At 33.2% G+C, this 24141-nt stretch overlaps 1 protein-coding gene across 1 annotated transcript; it reads left to right on the top strand.

Moving 5' to 3' along the window:
• Positions 1 to 904: 904 nt before the first annotated feature.
• LOC140435485 (cilia- and flagella-associated protein 45-like) lies at positions 905 to 17534 on the top strand. The gene is made up of 10 exons (XM_072524218.1): positions 905 to 1033; positions 4517 to 4712; positions 5053 to 5199; positions 11595 to 11747; positions 11998 to 12119; positions 14492 to 14741; positions 15773 to 15946; positions 16107 to 16259; positions 16617 to 16849; positions 17347 to 17534. The coding sequence occupies exons 1-10, from the start codon at positions 984 to 986 to the stop codon at positions 17411 to 17413; spliced, it is 1545 nt and encodes a 514-aa protein (XP_072380319.1). The 5' UTR covers positions 905 to 983; the 3' UTR covers positions 17414 to 17534.
• The last annotated feature ends 6607 nt before the right edge of the window (positions 17535 to 24141 follow it).

Raw genomic sequence — 24141 nt, 5'->3', positions numbered from 1 at the left:
CCTAACGGTTATAGCGACGACGCAGTTCGGAAAACTTGGCGAAATTTCAATTGTAACTCCAGAAGTGTGGTGCAACTGTATATTCAAGTGCGAGAAACTAATAGAAGATTGGTGGACTCGTGAAAATAAAATAAACGAAATAAGTCCAATCATAATAACAATTAATGGTGATGACAGTGATGATGATGACGATTATGATATTTTTGATGATAATGACTGATTTTCATTTTTGTTGGCAAGTTAAATTTTTTTTTTTTCATTAGAAATTCTCTCCATGGAACAAATATACATAGACCATATTTTCTGTGTGAAGTGTAATATAAAATTATTATTAGGTTTATATTAGCCACATTAGACTCCATTAATGAAGTAATTCTCCTTATTATACTGTCAATTATATAAAAGATTTTCAATTATTATTTAATTAAAAAAAGTTATGGATTATTTTTCATTTCATTTGACCAGTTGATATTTCCCCAAAGAGCAGGTAATTAAAACTGGGTACTTACAATAAAATTTTTAATCCGAAACCCGCGTAAATATAGCGAACCGACTTTAGGTATACAATCTTCACGTGTGTATTCAAGAATATTTTAGACAATTGAACGAGCTTATCCTCTCTACCGTTGCTAATTTCGATATAGAGCTTTCCCAGTTTACTACTGTGTTCTTTTGTCCTTGTCCTTTTTCTCTTCCGACTTCAGCGTTCGAGTCACTCATTAATAGAGCTTTCTGTACGTCTGTAATTCAATTCCTATATTTGGTTCTGTTGACTCGTCGATGTTGAATTTAATTTAGTTTGATAATTTTTCCAAAACACTCACTTCTTTCTGGTTGGGAGGAGATGATATCGGTTGAGACGTCGTCATGGTAATAAAAAGCAACCCGTCTCCATAGTAAACAAGAAATTTGTTGACGTTTATTTTAAAGTTTGGTTAATGAAGCGATAGTTATACGTGAAAATATATTAAAATATTATAAAAATGACTCCTACTGGAAAAAATTCTCTTAGCAGACGAAAAGGAGACCATACGTAAGTAGATATTTATTTTGTTTGTAATGGTAATTTAAGGTAATAATAAAACGATAATAAATATAGGGGAAGGGTGGGCAAAGTGGCCATGTTAAGGAATATTTTTTTTATCTTGAAAAAAAATAAGAAATACTTACACTATATATTAACATACGATATCCTATATACTTAGCTACATAAGGCAATTTTAATTTTCACTTTATCTCGGTAAATTTTTTAGATACATATTTTTTACCCTAACCCTACCAAATGGCCACTTTGCCCTGCGGGGTGGGGCAAACTGCCCGATTTAAAATATATGCTTTGATATATATGTCAAATTTAAACTGAATTTGTATACTAAATGAAAGTGTATTTTCAAAATAAAAACATTATTGCCATCGTAGAAAAAGAAAGTTTCACACTGGGTTTATTTACAAACGTCACAAATAAAGTTATTGTCTTCTTCTTGACACCCAGCACAAGCTTCATGTGCCCATCGTAAACAGCCCGAATACTTAATCCATCCTTCATTTTCCCTTGACTTGGAATATAAGTCTCCGCAGAAAAGGCACTCAGTATCACTCACGTCACTGTTCGAGTCATTAAATAAAGCAGGCTTCGCTGATTTTGATTTCCTTTTCTGCTTTCATTTAAATTTTTCTTTGTTTCCTTTATTCTTCTTGTTACTCTGCTTTCCTTTTTTCAGTTCCAGCTTTATTTTCTTAAGCCTTTCCTTTTCTTCTTTTTCTGCTTTTGCAGCTACTAGTTCCATCTTGAAAGCGGTTGAGGTCAAAACTGCAGCTGTTCCTTTTTTTCGCTTATTTTCTTGGTTGATAATATTTGCTTTAGGGATTAGAACAATATCCTGTGGGCTTACAGCAAAAGTATAGTGCCCCTTGCCCTTGGAGTTGCTGATTAAATCACATGAAGTACTGAAATAATATAGTGGACTGGACTGGAATGTTAAAGTACCTACTTGTCTTTGGCGAGTCTTTAGAGATTAGAACGAATGTAGAGTTTGGATCTCCAGATCCTACAGTGACATTTTGTCTGTGGTCATTAAAAAACATAGGAAATTAAGCGTTTGATCATAGGTTGCTGGTCGGAAATCTATCTCTTCAGAAGGCAAGGGTTCTCCGTACTTGCAAGTGGTGTCTCTTGATGTCGAGGAATATTTTGTTGCGAATCTCCAAATCTTTTCCTGGCACCACAGCAGAAGTTTCCTTTTGATATTCAACATCCAGTTCTTGATTTTCAGCTTCTTGAAGAGAGATAGAATCTTGCACGGAAATTTCTGTGGTCATGGCTGCAGAAAAATCTAGTGATTTTCTCTAGTTCTCAGTTTTATGATGAGAAAACTGGAGCAGGAATATACAAAGAATAGGATGGAAATAAACCTAAAGAAAACTGAATACCTAACAACGGAGAATACAGAAATAAAACAGCTGGAAATAGACGAAGGTAAACAAATCAAAGGAACAGACAAGTATAAGTATTTAGGTTTCATAATATCAAACAAAGGAACAACGGAGGAAGATATAAAAAATAGACTAGGACAAACAAGAGACTGCATACGAAAATTGAACCCGGTACTATGGGATAAGAACATCAGCATGAAAACAAAGAAAAAAATATATAATACCATGACAAGAAGTATCCTTACTTATGGGTGTGAAAATTGGACAATAAATAAAAAAACCAAAAACAAAATAAGAGCAACAGAGATGGAATTCCTTAGGAGAAGCTGCAGAGTAACAAGAAGAGATAGAATAAATAACATGGAGATTAAGACGAGAATGGGAATGAACTCCGACATGATAGACTACATCGAACAGAAGAGGTTAACCTGGTACGGACATGTCAGAAGAGCAGACCAAAATCGGTGGATAAATAGAATAACAGAGTGGAGCCCGATAGGAAGAAGAAAGAGAGGCAGACCCCGAAGATCTTTCAGAGATGAAGTGGACGAAGCAATGAGTAGAAGAAACCTACAGGAAGGGGACTGGCTAAATAGGAAAAATTGGAGAAAACGGTTGAGTGAAGGAATACAGTGAAAACTGTGGGAATCCTTGTATATATATATTCTCTAGCCCTTTCAAAGAAATCAAGATTTTTTGTATGGGTGGAATGTCCATCAAGTATGAGCAAAACTAGGTCGTCTTCGGATGGCCTCGCAAACTTCAAGAAATGGTCAAACCATTGCGTGAAAATTTTAGTTTGCATCCACCCTGAAGGATGACAAACAAAAGCTGTTCCAGGTGGAGCGCCGTCTTGAAGTTCCACTTTCATCCGCTGTCTAGGGACGGCGATAAAAGGAGAAATAAAAACTCCCCCAGCTGACATAGAAATTACAAATGTGCTGAGAACACCTCTCTCTGCATAAATAAGAGATCCAACTTGCCGTCGCCCTTTTAGAGCAAAAACCTTTGCAGACTTTGACTGGACAGTCATAAGTCCAGTTTCATCAATATTGTAAACCCTATGAGGAGGATACAAGTGATGTTTTTGAAAATCCTCCAAAATGTCAAAAAACATGGTTACATTCGTTTTGTGAAATGCTTGCGCCCTTGCTGCTGAAGTCGCCTCAGGCCTTCTTAACACAAGCTTAGAATGGCACTTTCTGAACCCAGATACCCAATTTTTTCCTGCTAATTTCGTTTCTTTATTGAAACCATGGGGGATGTTGTTCCGTTCAGCTAGTTGGTAAGCAAGGCTGCGCAAATCAGCTAGAGTAATCCTCAAAAACGTACCTCCATCTCCAAGAGACTGCTGTTCTTGCTGTTCGTTGAAAACAGCCCGAAAATGGCCTAATACTTTTTTATTGTCAGTATCGTCTTGATTTTTATTTAGTAAGGGACGTTTTAGTGTGTTTCTAGGTACATTGTAAGTTTTAACAACCGTTTAATAAGGCATCCCGTCTTTCTTCACAACATACAATACTATTATTTTTCAATGAAAATATGTTTTACTTTATGTCGGGCATAGTGGCCACAGACGTGGCTACTTTGCCGCCATTATAGAAATGCCACACTACCGGCTAAACGAATCGAGCAAGGCGTTACACAGACATATCGTTTTGTAGCCTAAATACGCCTCTTTTCAGACGTTACTATCATTTGCCTGTATTATGAATAAAAGTTTGGTTGTAATAACTAATTAAATACACTTACCTTATATCAGGATGTTGAAAAACACGAAATTTTCAATAACTTTTAAACAAATGATCAGAACAGCTTACACCTTTAACACATCTAAGATGACGTTCAAATGAAAGAGTTGACGGACGCGTGCAGTAACAACCAGTGACCACTATGCCCGCAGTAGCCACTATACCCACCCTTCCGCTACACACTGGTAGTACTAATAATTGTCCAAAATATCGTTAAACATGACAAAAAGATCGTTTTTGTAATGTTCGTTCTATTTGCCGTTGTAATAAGTTTCTAACGGTTCTAATAACAGTTTTTGTTAGGTTGTTAATTACAAAAATTCATATTTTAGTTTGCAAGAATGCAACCATAAGCTCCATGGCGTTTATATTCACTACAAACCTTCAAAAGCAACAGAAGCAAAAGTAACTGTTCAGAAAATTGATAATTTTTTGACAAGAGAATTAATAGTTCCCGATAGGGCCCCTATTGAAACACCAGCGATTTTAACAACGAATGAATTTAAGAGACTTGAGAAACAGGCGAAGGTAAGTATGTTTATACGATGTCAGACACAAACTTGAACATAATATCTATTACCAGAGGAACAGTTTTTCTTCCACTGCTTATTTGCAATTTGTATTTTATGCCCTACTATTCCGTCAATCTCAGATTTTTTCACCATAAATTATTCTCTCTCTTCATATTTGTACCCAGGAGGAAGTGTTTACTTTTTTGTGTTTATTTATAAGATATAATTGTCTCAAACAAAGATACAAAACAACTGGAAGACTTCAGGTAAAGATATATGTATTAAATACTTTGAATAAACAGGAGGGATCTTATAAGAACATATAACTATTTTGGTGTTTAATTTATTTTGCGTAGGTAATGACACTTAATGAAAAAATGCAAATGATTCAAGATGCAGAAAGACAAAGAAACCAAATTCAGCAAGAAAGCTTAGCTAGAAAAGACTGGCTGATGAAAACCCAAAAGACCCAAAAAGCTTTGCCTGGGACCAAACTTGAAGCGGTAAGTTTGACTTATAATTTGATTATTGTTATATATCTTTATAATTTTTAACCTTTTAATGTAATTACACCAACATTTGCATATATAAGAATCCATAATCTTGTCACACAATTTTATGTTTTTATTCGGGTACTCGTCCCCAAAAAATTGCAAATAACCTATATAAATAAATGTTGTGTCAATTGGTGGTAAATGAACCTTACCGTATCATAATAGCAATATAGGTACATATAGGTAAAACGAATATAGAAGTATATAGAACATTTCAAATGAGAGAAATGGTCACGGTTAGTATACTTCGAAATACTCCTGTAGATGGCGACTGCATAAAATATAAACGAGGTTCCTAAAGCCTCTGCCGCTTCTCGCATTTCTACCGCCATCGCTTTATGTCCATGCATTCGTCTACTTTGATGGCTCTATCTCTAATTATGTGCCGTACATTTTCTTCCCAGACAACTAAAGGCCTTCCCCTTCTTCTTCTTTGTTGGAGTATGTAATTTAAAGCTTTCTTTGGCCATCTATCTTCATTCATTTGCTTCACGTGACCATTTCTACTACTAATTTCTACAGAATTTTGATTATCTAAGAAAAATATTATTATCCCTGAAAATAATATATAGTCGTGTAAAAGAAAAACTGGAGGAAGGAATAGATGATAGTCAGTTTGGGTTCAGAAACGGACTAGGAACCAGAGAAGCGTTATTTGCTTTTAATATGTTAGCTCAAAGATGCATGGATATGAATGTTGATGTGCATGTTTGTTACGTTGATTTTGACAAAGGATTTGACAAAGAAGGCATGACAAATTAGTCCAAATTCTAAAGACAAAAAACATAGACCATAGAGACTTACGAATAATAACAAACCTCTACTGGAATCACAAGAGCACAAATCGTAATAGATAACGAACCCAGTCCAGAAATTGAAGAAGCATTACTATCTCAAAGTGAAGGAATAATAATTAATGGAAGATCTATTAACAACATAAGATATGCAGATGACACTGTAATTATGGCAAGCTCTGCTGAACAACTTCAATTACTGATAAACAAAACAAACAGTTTCTGTGAAAAATATGGACTAAAAATGAATATAAAAAAAGACCAAATACATGATAATAACAAAGAAAACAGATATACCAACAAACATACATTTGGGACAAAAAGATACCCCAAAACCTTCGAACCAAAGTGTTCGATTCTTGTATCCTTCCCGTTCTCACTTACGGAGCTCAAACCTGGACATTCACAAAAAAGAACATGGACAAGATTCGAAAAACTCAGCGAGCCATGGAACGACAGATGCTTGGTATCTCACTAACAGATCGGCAAACGAACGAAGCAATTAGGAACAAAACAAAAATAAAGGACGCCGCGAAACAAGCAGCTAAAGTAAAATGGAAATGGGCTGGACACAACGAACGTCTCGAAGATGGTAGATGTGACAAAGAAGTAGGAAACTGGCGACCGTACGATGCGAAGAGACCAAGAGGAAGACCTCAAATGCGCTGGAGCGACGATATCAAAAGAGTCGCAGGACCAATGTGGAAACGCCTAGCACACAACAGGGATGAATGGCGAGAAATGGGAGAGGCCTTTATTCGACAATTCGGATAGAAAAAGGGCTAAAAAAAAAATACATTTGAGAAATGTACCGATAGAAAGGCTTGATAAATACAAATACTTAGGAACCTGGATTTCAGACAATAATGATCAAACAACCGAAATAAGCAAAGAATGCGGAAAAATAAATACAATAAAAATAAGAAACTTACAATATCTGGGACACGTAATAAGGAGTATAGGAAGAAGGAGAGTGTCATGGTTGACGAATTTAAGGGACTGGTTTAAATGCAGTTCTATAGAACTCTTCAGAGCAGCAGTAGATAGAGTAAAGATAGTGATGATGATATCCAACCTCCGATCGGGAGACGGCACTTAAAGAAAAAGAAGGAAAATAAATGTTTTCCAAATCAGAAAAATGAAATGAATTTTTTCAGTGTATGCTATAAGCCGAATAACAACAAATAGAGTAGTAAAGACAGCGAGAGACGGTTCCCAATAGGAAGACGATCAGTGGGTAGACTACGAAAACAATTGAACGACAAATTACTGGAGGCACATTGGCAAACATGTCAGTCATATCTATATAAAAAGAAGAAGAAGAAAAAGAAATTATGAACAAAAACACTCAACACAAAAAATTAAGATGTTATGCCTCAAAAATAAACTGAATAAGAAATGTTTTGCTAGTTTTCATTGTATGGAATTCCCCCTGTGTATTTAACAATGGTCTTGATAATGGACTATTTTTACTTTATCTTGCGAACTTAAAACAAACATCAATAGTAAAACTAGGCCAAGGTGTTAGATTTGTTAACAATATTTTGTATTTATTCGTTTTAAATAGGACAGTTACTAGAAAATATTCTACTCTATCGCGATCTCCATTGAAAAATGCCAATTTCGATTTTTTGAATGCAGCTCTTTAAATGCAGCTGCTATTTTAAAAAAGATATGATTTTTAAAACATTTTCTATACGTGTTATGTAAGGACAATAAAGGACTTATATAAAAAATAGTAACTCAAAGAAACAAGTATGGAATAGATGGTACCACCCCAGCAGAAGACCAATATTGACTATCTCACATTAAAGAGCAAGATTTAATCCGGAAGTTGGCGACCAGCAAGGCTATTTTAACTTTATTAATTGCTGCTCTAAAAAGTTCTGTAGTCGTTAAGTTGTACCAGTCTCGGAGATTATTACCAGAAAATTATGTATGTAAGAAAATCAAGGGAATTACGAACATTACAAAAGAAAAAGAGTAGGTACTTTTAATATCAGAGTCGGAAAAAGTTTGACAATAAAATTGAAAAATATAGTAAGGGGAATTTCAGACTACTATTTAGCCCCAAAAAGCCCCAGAAAAGGCAATACTATAGTAATAGGCGAATATCAGATATGTATGTATCAGAAAATTATATAAACTGTAAATGATATGGTCATTCATCTTTTGAATCAGACTGTAGTTATTTAACACAGGAATTGATATGTTCTTTGCAAATAGTTACCTGACATTTGGCACATTTGACGCCCCTTTTTCGGTTTTTTAGGAAAATATTGGCATTTTAATCATATTCCAAGTTGATTTTCAATATTCTAATGTTGTTTGTTTATGGCAGAAATTTCAAGATGATTTTTATTTGCAAAGCTAAAGTATTTGCACATAAATTTTGACCAATTGCACTTCAGCTGTACTAAATAAGATGCGATGTATTGTAATGAGAAACAACTTTCTTTTATTGGTACACAAAAAAACTTTTTTTCGAAACCGTTGTCTTGGTTAGAGTTATAATTTCCGCCCTATAGGTCATGACCGGTAATACGCATTGGTCAAATACTTTTCTTTTGAGGCTAATTGATATGTCGACCCTAAGTGTATCTCGCGGTTTTCCAAAGGCTCCTACTCTAAAGTAATTCGTCTTTGGATTTCGCATGTTCGGTTATCCCTGCTGATTCTTATTTTATGATCCAAATACGTATATTTCTCCACCAGTTCTACCACCTTGTCTTGAACAGTTAAATGGTTACTGGGGACCATATTTGTCATAAACTTAGTTTTGGTCAAGTTCATTCTGAAACCCACCTTCGAATATGCAAAGTCAAAGTCAGATTTAACATATCCGTGGCTTCTCCTAAATTATCTGTGATAAGGACAATGTCATCTGCGAAACGGAGATGGTTAAGCTTTTTGGCGTCTATTGTGGTCCCAATTGACCATCTTAAAGGCACACTCTGATGCCGTTATGAATAATTTCTGTGACAATGAATCTCCTTGCCTTATCCCACGTTTTATTTTTATTGGTTGGGTTTTATCGTATATCTTAACAGTCATAGTGGCAATTTTGTAAATAAGTTCACTATACCTATGGTCAATCCTGCTGTCATTCGTTGCTTCTATAAGGCTGTCTATTTCGATCGTGTCAAACGCTTTATGAAAATTGATTGATATAAGGTTGAATGCTCGAATAAATGAACTTTGAAAAATTTTTAATAAAATCACACTTTTGTTAAAACACTACTAAGTTGTTAAACACTACTAAGTGTATTTAACACTTAATTAGATATTTATATTCATGAACTTGTAACTCAAGAAGTTTTACATTTATCAGGTACCAAATGTTGCTTTTTGACATACAGGGCCTTATATAATTGAGTTATAAGTCAAATTTTACATGAACTTTATATTACAAAAGTTTTAATTCATTCACTCAATAACATTCTCACATATTAAATATATTAATTCCTATACTTTTTCAAGAACCCAACTTTCCACCTGTGTCTAGTTTCCATTTTCCAGGTACCAAATGTTATTGAAACATAAAGGGCCTTATATTAGAATCTTTTTCACCACACCACTTGACACTTGTATAGTTGGTTGCTTAAATATAATCACATAAATCCGTAAAATAGTTTCGAAACACAATTCAGATAACTGCTTTAATCTGAGCCTTCTATAAATTGCAAGGCATAGCCAGACGTTGATAAAGATGTTAATAGAGACATGGGGAATCTAAAATTTGCATTCCACGACATGTCTCCTCAACTAAGCAGAAATCGTTAGCGAATTGGTTTCTTGTACTCATACAGAGTAGATCCGAATAAAATGAAAAAGACAGTAAAGATTCTATTTCACGTACAAATCGTCTATGTATCTGTTTATACGTATTTCGCTTTAATAAAGCTCATCAGAACAGTTATTCATAGGCGTTCTCAACGTGAAAAATAAATCTTTTCTGTCTTTGGGAAGCAACGATAAAATGGCTTCGAAACGGACGCAATAGCGACATCTGATATTAAATCCGTAAAATAGTTTCGAAACACAATTCAGATAACTGCTTTAATCTGAGCCTTCTATAAATTGTAAGGCATAGCCAGACGTTGATAAAGATGTTAATATTTTATTTTATTCGGATCTACTCTGTATGAGTACAAGAAACCATTTCGCTAACGATTTCTGCCTAGTTGAGGAGACATGTCGTGGAATGCAAATTTTAGATTCCCCATGTCTCTATTAACATCTTTATCAACGTCTGGCTATGCCTTGCAATTTATAGAAGGCTTAGATTAAAGCAGTTATCTGAATTGTGTTTCGAAACTATTTTACGGATTTTTCTATCAGATGTCGCTATTGCGTCCGTTTCGAAGCCATTTTATCGTTGCTTCCCAAAGACAGAAAAGATCTATTTTTCACGTTGAGAACGCCTATGAATAACTGTTCTGATGAGCTTTATTAAAGCGAAATACGTATAAACAGATACATAGACGATTTGTACGTGAAATGGAATCTTTACTGTCTTTTTCATTATAATCACATAATTTTCTCACCACAATTTCATCTCACATACATAATTTAAAACAACAACATTGATGATTGATACTGTTATAATTTTTTTTTTATTTTTATTTTAACTTTCACAATTTTAAATAACGTTGGCTTCTGTCTTAAATAGACACATACAGTTACACTGACTGCTCTGTTACTACTTCCGTCATAACCTGTCAAGATTGTCATTTCAATCAGTTGCTTTCTTAAAGTCCTCGTAGACATATCGTCTCAGGACTTGCAACTTAATGTAGAGTTATATGTCGCCATGTTACCAATCCAACGGTAACTTTACCATCTTAATTTTATACAAGAAATAAGGTAAACTAAATTTCAATTAGTAATTTTTAAAGGGTTTTTACCCCCATATTTAGTGGCTACATTCATGTATTAACCTGTAAGTATTAACCACATTTTACATTAACCTTGGTAAAAATTTAAATTATTTCATGTTCTTTTTAATTAAGTGGTTAAATACTTTTTTAGGACACTGATGATGGAATATTTATTTCGAAAACGTTTTGTCTATTTAACATAGCCCGACTGGGTGTTTATATACCTTTTTATAAAGGATTTTATTAAAAAATTTTTAATATATGGTATACAGCCAACTACAGGAACTTAGTTTCCTTGTGGAAATGAACTTTGATCAAATAAAAGGCAGATATAGAGCACAGTTTATTAATTAAATCTTGCCCAAGTACTTTCGCTTCCTAGAGCATCTTCAGGGTCATTTCGTCAATTTTGGCATATCCAACAATCTGTTGAAAATGTCATAAACATAAAATTGTACATTACACTATACTACACACTGACAAACAGTCTAAATTTTTTTTAAAAAATAGGCGAAGGTACTTTATGGTTGGCATTAATAGAGAGATTTCTGTTGATTCTGTTTTTAAAATATAAATCTTTATAGAAATCGCATACTTATATTGGACGAGAAAAATCTACGCTATACACAGTTATTTCTGAACGGAGGGAATATATTTTAATGACTTTTAGGTTGAATCAGAAGCTACAAAAAAGAATTTATATTTAGTTAAAAGATCGGAGGAGTTAATGATAGAACAAGATGACAAAGTAAAGCAAGCTAATAAAATAATTTTAGCAACTAAATGCCGAGCTATAAGAAACGCACAAATCGCCGAAAAAAAGGTATACATAGCAATAGGTTCAATTTTTGTACAGTAGTATTTTACAGTAGCTAAGCTTGAAGTTGTGTTTACTTCATATAATCAGCGACTACTACCGAGCATGACGAGCTGTACCCTAACAGGGAGGCAGCTCTCGGAGGGGTAGTACGAGATAAATTGTGTTGTTCTTCTGAAAAGGAATGGGATAATCACAATTTCCTAAGTTACGTAAGTATGGCTTAAATTAAATGTATTTAAATTTTTGTTTATAGTTAATAGAAAAACAGTTACAAGAAGAAAACGAGCGATTGGAAAAAATAATGGAACAAACCAGGCAAAGAGCTGTAAAAGCAGAAGAAAAACGTAAAGAAAAGGCAGAGATTAACAAAGAGAGGTATACGAAATACATTCTTTTTGAACTTACCAAATATTTTGTTCATAAGCTATGATGTTTTACTTCGCCACGTTGGTAAATTAGCATATTTCATACCATTTCTCTTTAAGCAATTTCTCTAAAATTTATATTCAAGAAAAATTATTGATTTAATTAATATTTAGCTTTTCTTTCTATCTAAAAATTTTAGTAATTTTGTCAAAGTTACCGAAGGTCAAATTGAAGCTTTTGGCTCGATTGGTTTTTATTTCAAAGTCATAAAAACCTTTTCCAATCTAGAAGCAAACTTTGAGGTAAATAAGGGTTTATTTTTTAGCCTATTATCAGATTACAACTGCAATCACATAGAATAATATTTGCTTTAGATTCGAATTCGTTAGTTCGTTCGACTTCTTCCTTGAATTTTCATTTTTATTTTATTAAATCTTAAGACCAGAGAACCATTTGTCCTATAGAAGACCCACATATGTCGAGCGGTAGAAAGGAAGTTGATGTGGAATATTTGAACGTTTTTCACTCACTTTCACTGTCGCCACTGTCGCCACTGTCAGTCCAGGGATCTGAATTCCATACTCTTGGACATTTCGTACTCTCATACCTTTTTTTTTTCGCCCCGTTGTGAAAGAAGATATTTCTCAAATAATTCTTAATACTGCCATTTGTAGGGACGTTCACGAAATTAATAACAACATTTTAAAAATGTTTCTTTAAAAGAAACCTACCAAATAGTTTTAACATCTTTCACTCAACTTATTAATTTAATTCTAGGAACTGAAGTATTTCCAAAAGCACTAAAATACTCTAAAAGTATATTAAAAAGATGATTTCACAAAAACTGACAATTACAGACTCATAAGCATTGTTTTTTCTTTTTGAAAGTGATTCAAAAGGTTAACAAATAACAATTTTATTCCCATTTGGAGTCAAATAATTACTTTAGCGACTCACAATATGGATTCAGAAGTGCTCGTTCTACTATGAATGCAGTATTTAATGTTGTGAGCGAGGTGATATCGAAGGCTTTTTACTGCGTTTCACATGACATTTTGCTCCACAAATTAAATTACTAGAAAATCAGAGATATTCCTCTTAACCTTATAAGTTCTTACCTATGTGGCAGACACCAGGCGGTTGTGTCTAAAGGCCATCTCTCCCATTTTCAATCCGTAAAACATGGAGTCTCGCAAGGTTCGTTCTTAGAACCTCTTTTGTTTATTATTTATGTCAACGATTTGCCTAAATTCATATCTCCGTACAATTCGCAGATGATACGACATACGTTATATCAGGAAAAAATAATGATGATTTAAAAATATCTCATGAGGAAGTTTCTACTAAATCTAGCACACGGTTTGCTGCAAACTAACTGAAACTTATTGATCCAGAATACAAAGATAATGTTAAATTATTGGGAAAATCCATAGATAATCGACTGAACTGGTCCGCTCATATCTCACAGATAAAGAAAAAGCTATCAAGTTCATTATTTGTTATTCGCCAACTAGCAAGGGTTGTCAACTTTGCAAAATTAAAAATAACATTATTTTTCTTTATTTCACTTTCGCCTAAGCTATAGATTAATCATGTGAGGAACAAATGCACTTCATATTTTCAGAATGCAGAAGAAAGCTATCAGGATTTCAGTACGTTGCCGATCTTTCTTTATCAAATTCAAAAATTATGCCGCTACCTACTCTGTTGATTTTTTAAGTTCTGACTGAAATTCACAGAAAACGGGCCCATTTAAAAAAGCAGTCTGATGTTCACGTTCACAATACGCGAAACTGTCACTACTTTCAAATAAATCGTTGTAGACTGTGTTTTTCGGATAAAAATTGCCTTAACTATAACTATTATATTATACGAAACAATATTCTAAGGTGTAATAATTTCGAATATCTTCTTTTCTTGTTACGAAAGTTTATTTGAGAATGATTTTGTCCATTTTTTTTTTGTAATTAGTTAACTTTTGTCTTTTAAAATAATTTTTTAACAATCGACATATCTACTGCCACTATTAGGTAAATTCTATCATATCATCTTCATTTCTAGTTCCAAAGTCTAATATATAATCTTTTCATATCCTTTTTAGGGTTAACTTACATGCCCATTATTATCATCTATTATGACTATTTTTTCGCACTATCTACAAGTTAACTCTAATGCAACATTCCTATTTATTACCATTAACATGAGCCCAAGATCCAATCTTCAAGTAGATCTATAAAACTAGTCGATTTGTGAACAAAAACATTCCTGTAGTCATAAACGAGCGATCTTATGCCCATTCTTATTATGTAAAATATTATTTTTGGCTTCTGAACATACCTTTAGTTAAAATTTTGCATATTCTTATATTCCTTTTCTTTTAGGTATATACATGAAGTCGAAGAGCAAGTAAAGGAAAATGAAATGAATCAATTGATACAAGCTGAAAAAATCGAAGAAGAAAGTCGTATGATTAATAAAGCGCTGATAGCTTGGCAGAAGGAAGAAGAAAAAAAGATGCTCGAGAAGCATGAGATTCAGCTTCAAATTCGGGAAGATTTTAGACGAGCGAACGAAGAATCCGAATATTATAAAGCTCTTCGTGAAGAGGAAGATAGAATATCCGACATGAGAGTATGTATGCTCATTTTGATTTTATGTTTAAACAGTAGCATCGCATTTTTTTAAGTCATCAAAAGTAGTTAGATTCTATTTGTAGAACTCATCTTATTTGTCGTGATCGGTGGACATTCTTCAGTTTTGTTGAAGAGTGAGCATCGACAACTCAATCCGTCTCCAACATCAATTACCAACCGATGACCACCAAAAACTACCTTTAATATTCAAATATGTTATTCTAATTTATATAGAACAGAGATGAAGGCATCAGGGATCCATGGTTTGGAATTTTTGCAATATTTTTATCCAATCTTTTCGGTCTATGGCACTCATTTTCCAATTTACAACATCTGCTCTTTGTAGATCATTTTTACAGTCCTTTAAACATTTATTTTTTAGTTCTTCCTCGACTGAATAAAGATTGTTGTATTGTGCGAAAGAAATACTATTTGAACGTTTGGATGTTTTAAGTGTGGATGAGCTGCTACATTGTCTTGCGTTCTTGTTTCTCTACAGTCTTGTTTCATCAGCGTTTAGTACTTGATCAGCACAATAGTCCTCATCTTCAATAATTTTCGCTAGCTGTTGTTCAAAATTCAAAGCATTTTATCTTTTTGTTCATCACTTAACATTCACTGTCAAACTTCACTGCTGGTTAGATCAGAGTTCGTTACAATCTTAATTTTAATTCACCATTTACTTTTTGAAAACTATCCCTTGGTTTTATTATCTGTTTTTGTTTTAAATGTATTGTTTCGTTTAAATTATGTTATTTTTTTCATTCATCCACATCCACATGTTTTTCATTTATCCACAATCGGTCTATACTCACAAGTTGTCTTTTCGAATTAAAATGCTTTCAGCAATTAATTTTTTGTTCGTATGATTAGGATTACATCATACGCAACTGACATCTGCTGTCATAGATAGCCCAATGTTCTTATACCACTCTCCCTAAATATTACATATACTAGAAAATCGAAGAGAAATGTTTACAATGTATTTATTATCCCGATTTAATTATTATAATAAGTTAAAATTTATAGATTTCTGACTTTATGAGGAAAAAACAGCAACGAGAAGAAGCCATCGAGAAGAAAAAGGCTCTTGATAAAGCAACCAAAGAAAGAGAAATAGCAAGAATGGCGGAAAATCAAGCTAAAAGTCAAGATATTAAAGCATTAATGGATGAATTGAATGCCCTTAGGGCCCAAGAAGAAGTAAGTAACTGTTTAGAAAAATATTTCTCTATACATTTCTCGTTTTTATGCATTAACTTATCTTCCCATCTCTCCATTGCATCAAAATGTTTCCTATTTTAAATAAACAATTCTCTGCATTAGTGATTAATTTGCCAATCTTAAATTTTGTTTGTAACAGAAAGAAAAGGAATGGCGAGAAAAAGAAAAAATTGAAGCTACGATAAAACAAAAAACCATCGATGATCTAAAGCAATCAAGAGCGAAGCAAATCGAAGATATTAGAAAAGCTCAAGCTGTTGCACTGGCTAGAGATGAAGAAGCATTTATGAAGGTTAGTTTAATAATTTTTGTTTTGTTTTTAGGAACACCTTTTACTTCCTTTTATCAGGAATTAAAAAGCTACATTTACTCCCAAGGGATTTTATTTGAACATCATCTTTATTATGAAAGAATATTCCCAAAATGTTGAAGAAGAAAGTCATGACTTTCTCTTTGAACACATTTTTGTGTACTTTTCATTCAAAGTATCATATCAGAAATGTCTCATGTTGTGTATTATATGTTTTCATTGAATTTTCGACAGCATGGCTTTGATCAGTCTTACTATTTGTTTCTTCCAAATCAAAAACTTTCATTTCATCTGTACAAGTACAGTGACAAATAATAATTTTAATTTTTTATATTTTAGGTAGTGACAAGACAAAAACTGTTGCACGAACAAGATGTAGAAAAACAACGTAAACGAAAAGAAGAAACTGAAAAACACAGAAAATATTTATTAAGACAGATCAACAGTAAAGAAAAAGAAAGAATTCAATATCAGCAAGAAAAGTTTGAAGATGGTAAAGCTCAAAGGCAAGAATACATCGTGAAGGATAGACAAATAAAGGAATATCTAGATAAAAAAATTCAGAATCTAAGGTAATATTTTATAGCGTGATACAATTTATCTGAATGTAATACCAATTTACTACTTTTACTAAAATTAAAACGTAATTGTAGATACTAATTTTATCTACATAAAGTGGTCCTTCGAGCGGGATCTTGAGGCTCTTCTCTGCTTGTAATCTCTTTCTTAGCACTTTGATTCAAACCCCCACCAAAATATCTTATATTTTTCTCTACCTTTAGTATTTTCATTTGTTTAGTCTCTTTAAAATCATTTTATAGTTTAGGTATTATTTTGTATATATAAATTGGCATTACATGTCAAAGATGGAGTTAGCACAAAGTTTTAAAAATATTAATAAATAGTTTTATATGTTCGAATGGATTTATTCGAACAGTAATACGGTTGCCAAATTTTAAAATTTTCAGACTTAGATAAACCTAAAATAAAATTTACAAATAATAAAATCATAAAGTCATATACATTATAGAACTTACCTGAGTAAATTATTGTTTTTTTTTTGTTTTAGGGGCATAAATATTCCAGAAAATTACATCAGAGATATAGAAAGACAAATGAGATTTATTAAGAACTAGACATATTTTTATATATATAACGTTTTTATAATGGGGTCGTTTATTGGCTTCTCTTAATATGTTGGGGAAAAATTTATTATATTTATTTAGGGTATTCGAAAAATACATAAATTTACTTGTTAAAAAAATGTGTGTTTATGCGTTTTTTAACTCTATTTATAGTTAAGTTTTGGAAGAAAGTTCTTAGCTAAAGAAGTTCATTTTAGTCTCAGCTTTGTTAGAACAATGTGCTGATTTGAACCGTACATGGTGGGCCACCAAATACTCTACAAACAGTTTTTGTTCTTAATGGTGCAAAAACAAAAAAAACAGGAGGTATATTTTCAGGACATATTTTATAAATATGATTATTTTAAAATTTTAGGGTAGGGTTTATCTCTAAAATAAAGATTACTCATCATCATGACGTAGCGCTACAATCCGGGGTGGGTCTTGGCTGACTGTACAACTTTTTTCCAATTTGTTCGGTCTTCCATCAACCTAGGGTCAAATGGAATGTTCATTTTCCGGAGATCTGCTTGGATGTTGTTTCTCCATCGCATTCTGGGATGCCCGAGTGGTCTTTCGCCTGTGGGAATCTCCTCCCATACCAGTTTTACAATCTCTCTTATGCAGTCTGTGCACGTGGCCTGCCCATCTTAGTCGCTGTGATTTAATTTCTTGGACAATATTGGCGACATTGTAGAGTGCTTTTAATTCGATATTGGTTCTGATCTTATACTGGTTTGTGGTGATGTCATGGTGAGGTCCGAAAATTTTTCTAAGTATTTTTCGTTCAAAGCGTCTGAGCTTTTCTTCGTTTGCTTTGGTTATGGTCCACGTTTTGCATCGGTATGTTATTACAGGTCTGACGATGGATTTATAGATTTTTATCTTTGAACTTATTGTAAGATTTTTGATTTTATGAGCTTATCTAGTGCGAATAGACAGCGGTTTGCAGATTGGATTCTGTCTTTTATTTCTTCAGTAAAAGATTACTCGGAAGATGAAATAATGTTTCTAACGTTCGAAGAATATTAAAACAGCACAAATTTCATCCGTAAACCATTTTTGTTTGTGATCAAATATGATTCTGATCAGCATTTACAATTTTGTGAGGAGATTACTAAAAAAATTGTTGACTACTAATTACGATGTTAATATTTGTTGTTGCTCTTTTTATCTTAATGATTAAGTTAATCGTCCTAACATTGAAAGAAAGAATGAGTTTCTATCATGATTAAAACCGAATATATCGTCAAAAAATAAAAAAAAAAACGTTTGAATTTTGTTTTGAGGTTATGTTTGGGTCTAGGAGTCTAAAATTTTTTTTTATTATATACTTTTTGATATAGAACAACATGATATTTTTATATTTGTCTGAGAAAAACTTTACAAGCCATGAATTGGTAAATCGGTCTCTGTGCTTTAGTAATTTAGTATGAATGCCATCAAAGTTATGAGCCTTTCCTGATCTAGGAATGTATTGTTTGCTTCTAGGAATTGCTGCTTTTGCTGCAGTTATTCTTGCCTTTGTCACTCTGCCGTAGCTTACGCTCTTTAAAGGAAGCCAGCCTGAATGTTTGTCAATATTCTCAAATAAAGCAGGCCAGTAAAATTTTAAATATTAAGTATAATACATAAAACATATTGTTCTGAAGCTATTTTCTTGTGGCATTTTAAATTAATTACTATTTAAATGGGAATAAGCCACAATTAAAGGTTAAAATACGTTTATTGACGTTTCAATTTCCACTTCGGAAATCGTTCTCAAAATACAAACATTAGTAAATCAAACAAATTTTGTTTTTTGTTACTTAGTGAAAAATTCTTCTAATAATTTAATTTTATCTGACTCATCTATATTGACAATTCAGACATGCATTATACATTTTAAAGTAGACGACTTTAAAATGATATTGCCAATATTGTTGAGTTGCGTTCCTGGGACGACTTTACTTATAAGATAGTTCATTCCATTACATGAAATCAACTTTAACTTGAGAATATCCGTCAGAAAATTGGACTAGCAATGGGCTCTAGTTTATCTCCATTATTAGCCGATATATTTATGGAAGATTTTGAAACAAATATTATTTCTAAACAAAACTTAAAACCCTCAGTATGGTGGAGATATGTAGATGATGTATTCTCAATATGGCCTCATGGATCAGAGTTGTTGGACACATTCCTAAATGATATATAAACGATAAAGAAGAGACAATAACATTTACCATGGAAAAGGAATATAATAACACATTACCTTTTCTGGATGTTTTAATCTCTAAGAACGATACTGGATACGAAACTCAGGTGTATAGAAAACCAACACACACCAACAGATATTTAAATTTCAAATCAAATCACAATATTAATATTAAAAAGGGAATTATTAAATCCTTATACGATAGAGCCAAAATTACTTGTTCTAACCAAAATTCGTTCTTGGAGGAAAAACATTTGTTAACATCTGTTTTATTAAAAAATGATTATCCTTGATCGTTTATAAATAAGGAATTTTCAACAATCGATCGAATAGAACAAAACAACTTAGAACGAGATCCTACAGCATATGCAAGGAATAATACGAGGAAAATAACAATACCATACATAAAAGGATTATCGGAAAAGCTTAAAAGGATAGGAAATAAATTCAACATTTCAACAACATTCAAAACAACAAACACGTTGAGATCTATTTTGTCCAAAACCAAACCTAACAATGAACAAGAAAGGACAAACAATTGCATTTATAAAATACCTTGTGAATGCGATCAGTTTTATTTAGGTGAAACATCAAGACCATTAAATGTTAGAATAAGTGAACATCAATCCTATATTAAAAATAGAGAATTTGATAGATCTCAAATCTGTAAACACGTATGGGATAATGAACATAGGGTTCAATGGAATGATTTAAATATAGTCCTAAAAAAAACGGATGGTAAAAAGAGAAAAATCAAAGAAGCGGCTCTAATTATGCTAAATGAGACCAATTGTGTCGCGAATTCCTCGGCAGAATGTAGTAGGATCTGGTTACCCATATTGAAAGAGGAAGTTATTAAAAGGAAAATACCAGTATTGGTAAGTCAGTAACATATAGAGAATACATCATTTATGTTTTTTAAATAACAAACCTATAAAATCGGAATTTGGTGTTTATTGAAGGTAAACTAAATGCACGATCAAATACTTACCATGTCGGGATAGTATTATGAGGTTTTTTTCCTGGGTTTTCCCTCATAATTTACTATGGAATCACTAACAGGAGAATTATACTGTCATCATGGCATGTATTTGTCTTTTTAAAGACGAATTACATGTTATGATCTTTTCTGACGGATATTCTCAAGTTAAAGTTGATTTCATGTAATCGAATGAACTATCTTATAGGTAAAGTCGTCCCAGGAACGCAACTCAACAATATTGGCAATATCATTTTAAAGTCGTCTACTTTAAAATGTATAAGGTATGTCTGAATTGTCAATATAGATGAGTCAGATAAAATTAAATTATTAGAAGAATTTTTCACTAAGTAACAAAAACAAAATTTGTTTAATTTACTAATGTTTGTATTTTGAGAACGATTTCCGAAGTGGAAATTGAAATGTCAATAAACGTAATTTAACCTTTAATTGTGACTTATTCCCATTTAAATAGTAATTTACATAAAACATATCCAGCTAAAAAAATGCAGAACATATTTGTACTTAAGAATGTAGAAAAGCCAGCCAAGCTCTACCATTGACCAGATATTCACAATAAAATGTAAATGTAATGGAAAAATGCCGGGAGTTTGATAGTGAGCTTCATCAGATGTTCATAGATTTTAAACAAGCATTTGATAGAGTATGCAGGGCCAGATTGTGGACAGCGATGGAGGAACTTGGCTTTCCAAAAAAACTAGTCAGGTTGATACGGATGTGTATGGAATGGTTACGATGTAAGGTGAGAGTTGGACAACAATATTAGGAGACATTTGAAATAAACAATGGACTAAAATAGGGAGATGCACTTTCACCACAACTCTTCAACTTAGCTCTGGAATACATAATCAGAAGTGCAGGAATCGAAAAACCGAATACAGTATTTCATCGAGAAGGACCAAACTTACTACTGGCATTTACAGACGATATCGATCTAATAGGAAACACACGATTAAGGATGAAGGAGACTTTCGTGAGGTTCGAGAAGGAAGCAGAGAAGATGGGGCTCCAAATCAACGAAAACAAGACGAAATATATGTATATGAGCCGCAATAACCAAAGCAGAGACAGAATCGGTCAGAAAATTACCATCGATGACTTTAACTTTAACCGCGTTAGAGAATTCAAGCATCTTGGAACAACAATAACTAAAGACAATAAAGAATCACAAGAAATAAACAACAGGATCCAGGCCGGCAACAGATATCTTTTTGCCCTCCAAAACCTTATAAAATCGAAACAACTAACAAGACGTACGAAGATACAGGTCTATAAAACAATCATACGACCCGTTATGATGTATGGAAGCGAAACGTCGACGATAACAAAGGCAAACGAAGAGAGACTATGTGTTTGGGAAAGAAAAATCCTAAGGAAGATCTTTGGCCCTGTGCTGGATAAAGTATCAGGGCAATATAGGATAAGAAATAACAATGAGCTCGAAGAACTTTACCCAGACGCCAACATCATAAAAGAAATAAAGTCCAGAAGACTCCAATACGCAAGAACCTCAGAAGACATTCTGACGAACGAACAGTAAGACTGGTGTGGGAGAAAGTCCCAACTGGAAGGAGACCACGCGGACGCCCTTGTCTCCGGTGACAAGATAATATAGCAGGAGACCTAAGGCATGGAGAATTGGATGGAGGTTGCTCAAGACAGAAAACAGTGGAGGCATGTTGTCGAGTCGGCTAAAACCCACGAAGGGTTATAACGCCACGGAGTAAGTAAGTAAATGTAGAAAAGCGTTTTTTCGCTAAAAGCTACCAACTAGACTTTGGTAGAGATGGAAATATTTGTCAAATGTCTTAAGGAATGAAATAGATGTCCTCAATAATTTAAAAGCTATTAAACAACAAGCATCATCTTAATTTGTGAAAACATTCTGAAAAGTTACTGAGGGACCAATGTAAAATGTAAAAAGTCGAACTGATTTTGTGATAAAATGTTGTTTTTAATGAGAAAGGATATAAGTCGGGCTTTTATAAGTCTCTCAATAATTTTGAATAGGACCGGTAGTAAGGCAATAGGTCTATATTTGCAGACATTCGATTTTTTACCACCCTTATATGAAGAGGGATATTAAAGGCTGTCTTTACGTACCATAGAAATATACCCTTTTCAAAGGAATTATTAATTAGCGAGACCGGGACTTCCAACACATTTTTTTGGAGATTTAAGAACATTTTTATGGATAGTCCTTCAGTATTACAGGAAGATTTTCTTTTGATACTATCGATTGTTTGAAACAGTTCAGATTTATGAATTGGACTTATAAAGAATGAATTCGAGACCTTTTTTGAATTGGGGAGATAGGAAATGGGATTGTGGTGTGGCAAAATTTCTCCTAATGAAGTTAACATGAGAACGGAAAGCATTCTTGGATATGCAGATTTCAATGGCCTACTTTTCAGAGTGTTTTTGTATTTTCCAAATGTCAACTCAGAAGTAATGCCCGAAATAAGCCACGAAGAAATAGAAAGAGCAGTAAAAGAAATAAAAAGGAATAAAGCTCCTGGAAGCGATAGAATCCTAGCAGAAGTGCTAAAGGAAGGCGGAGAAGAAGCCATCACATATTTAAAAATACTATTTAATAAATGTCTATTCGAAGGCAACATACCCGAACAGTGGAATACTGCTAAAACAATACTAATACACAAAAAGGGAGACACTACACACATGAAAAATTATCGACCAATTTAACTTCTTTTACAACTTTACAAAGATTATTACAAACAAGTTAACAATTAAATTTGATGGATATCAACCAGTAGAACAAGCTGGATTTAGATAAGGGTACAGCACTTGTGACTATCTATATACTTTGAAAATCCTAATAGAAAAGACTAACGAATACAATCTTCTATTATGTCTGGGTAATGGAATCGAAACAAGACCAGTAAAAATCAACCGACGCGTAAGACAAGGAGACACAATATCTTCAAAATTATTTACAGCTGAACTAAGAGATATCTTTAAGGCAATAGACTGGGAAAATAAGGGAATCCCTATTAACGGAAGATACTTGAACCATCTTAGATACGCAGATGATGTAGTACGAATAGCCGACACGTGAAATGCACTGAATACGACGATTGAGGAGCTACACACAGAATCCATAAAAAAGGACTGAAAATGAATTTCAGCTAATCTAAACTAATGTCAAACAAAGATGACAAACCTATGATAAATATCCAAGGGACAGAGATAGAACACGTAGATGAATATACATATCTGGGTCAAAATGTCAAGGTAAGCAAAGAAAATCAGTCTACCGAAATAAGCAGACGTGTAAAAATGGGATGAGCAGCATTCGGAAGACTCTCATACGTACTTAAAAATAAAAATATACCTCTAAGACTGCGAACCAAAGTGTTTAATTCCTGTATCCTACCTGTACTTACATATGGAGTGGACATTCACTAAAACAAACATGGAGAAGATCAGAAAAACTCAGAGAGCTATGAAACGACAGATGCTGGGTATCTCACTCAAACAAAGTAACATAAGTAAAAGATGCTGTCGAACAGGCAGCTAAACTGA

This window comes from Diabrotica undecimpunctata, chromosome 3, assembly GCF_040954645.1.
Source record: "Diabrotica undecimpunctata isolate CICGRU chromosome 3, icDiaUnde3, whole genome shotgun sequence".
NCBI classification, from domain to species: domain Eukaryota; kingdom Metazoa; phylum Arthropoda; class Insecta; order Coleoptera; family Chrysomelidae; genus Diabrotica; species Diabrotica undecimpunctata.
This window is presented reverse-complemented; position numbering and strand designations above follow the sequence as displayed.

What these genes read in the sequence shown, in the direction of transcription:
- LOC140435485 (XM_072524218.1), top strand. Translation starts at nt 984, where the DNA reads ATGACTCCTACTGGAAAAAATTCTCTTAGCAGACGAAAAGGAGACCAT. An exon ending in GACTTGAGAAACAGGCGAAG is followed by an intron (nt 4,713 to 5,052) that starts GTAAGTATGTTT and finishes TATTTTGCGTAG; the next exon opens with GTAATGACACTTAATGAAAA. An exon ending in CTGGGACCAAACTTGAAGCG is followed by an intron (nt 5,200 to 11,594) that starts GTAAGTTTGACT and finishes AATGACTTTTAG; the next exon opens with GTTGAATCAGAAGCTACAAA.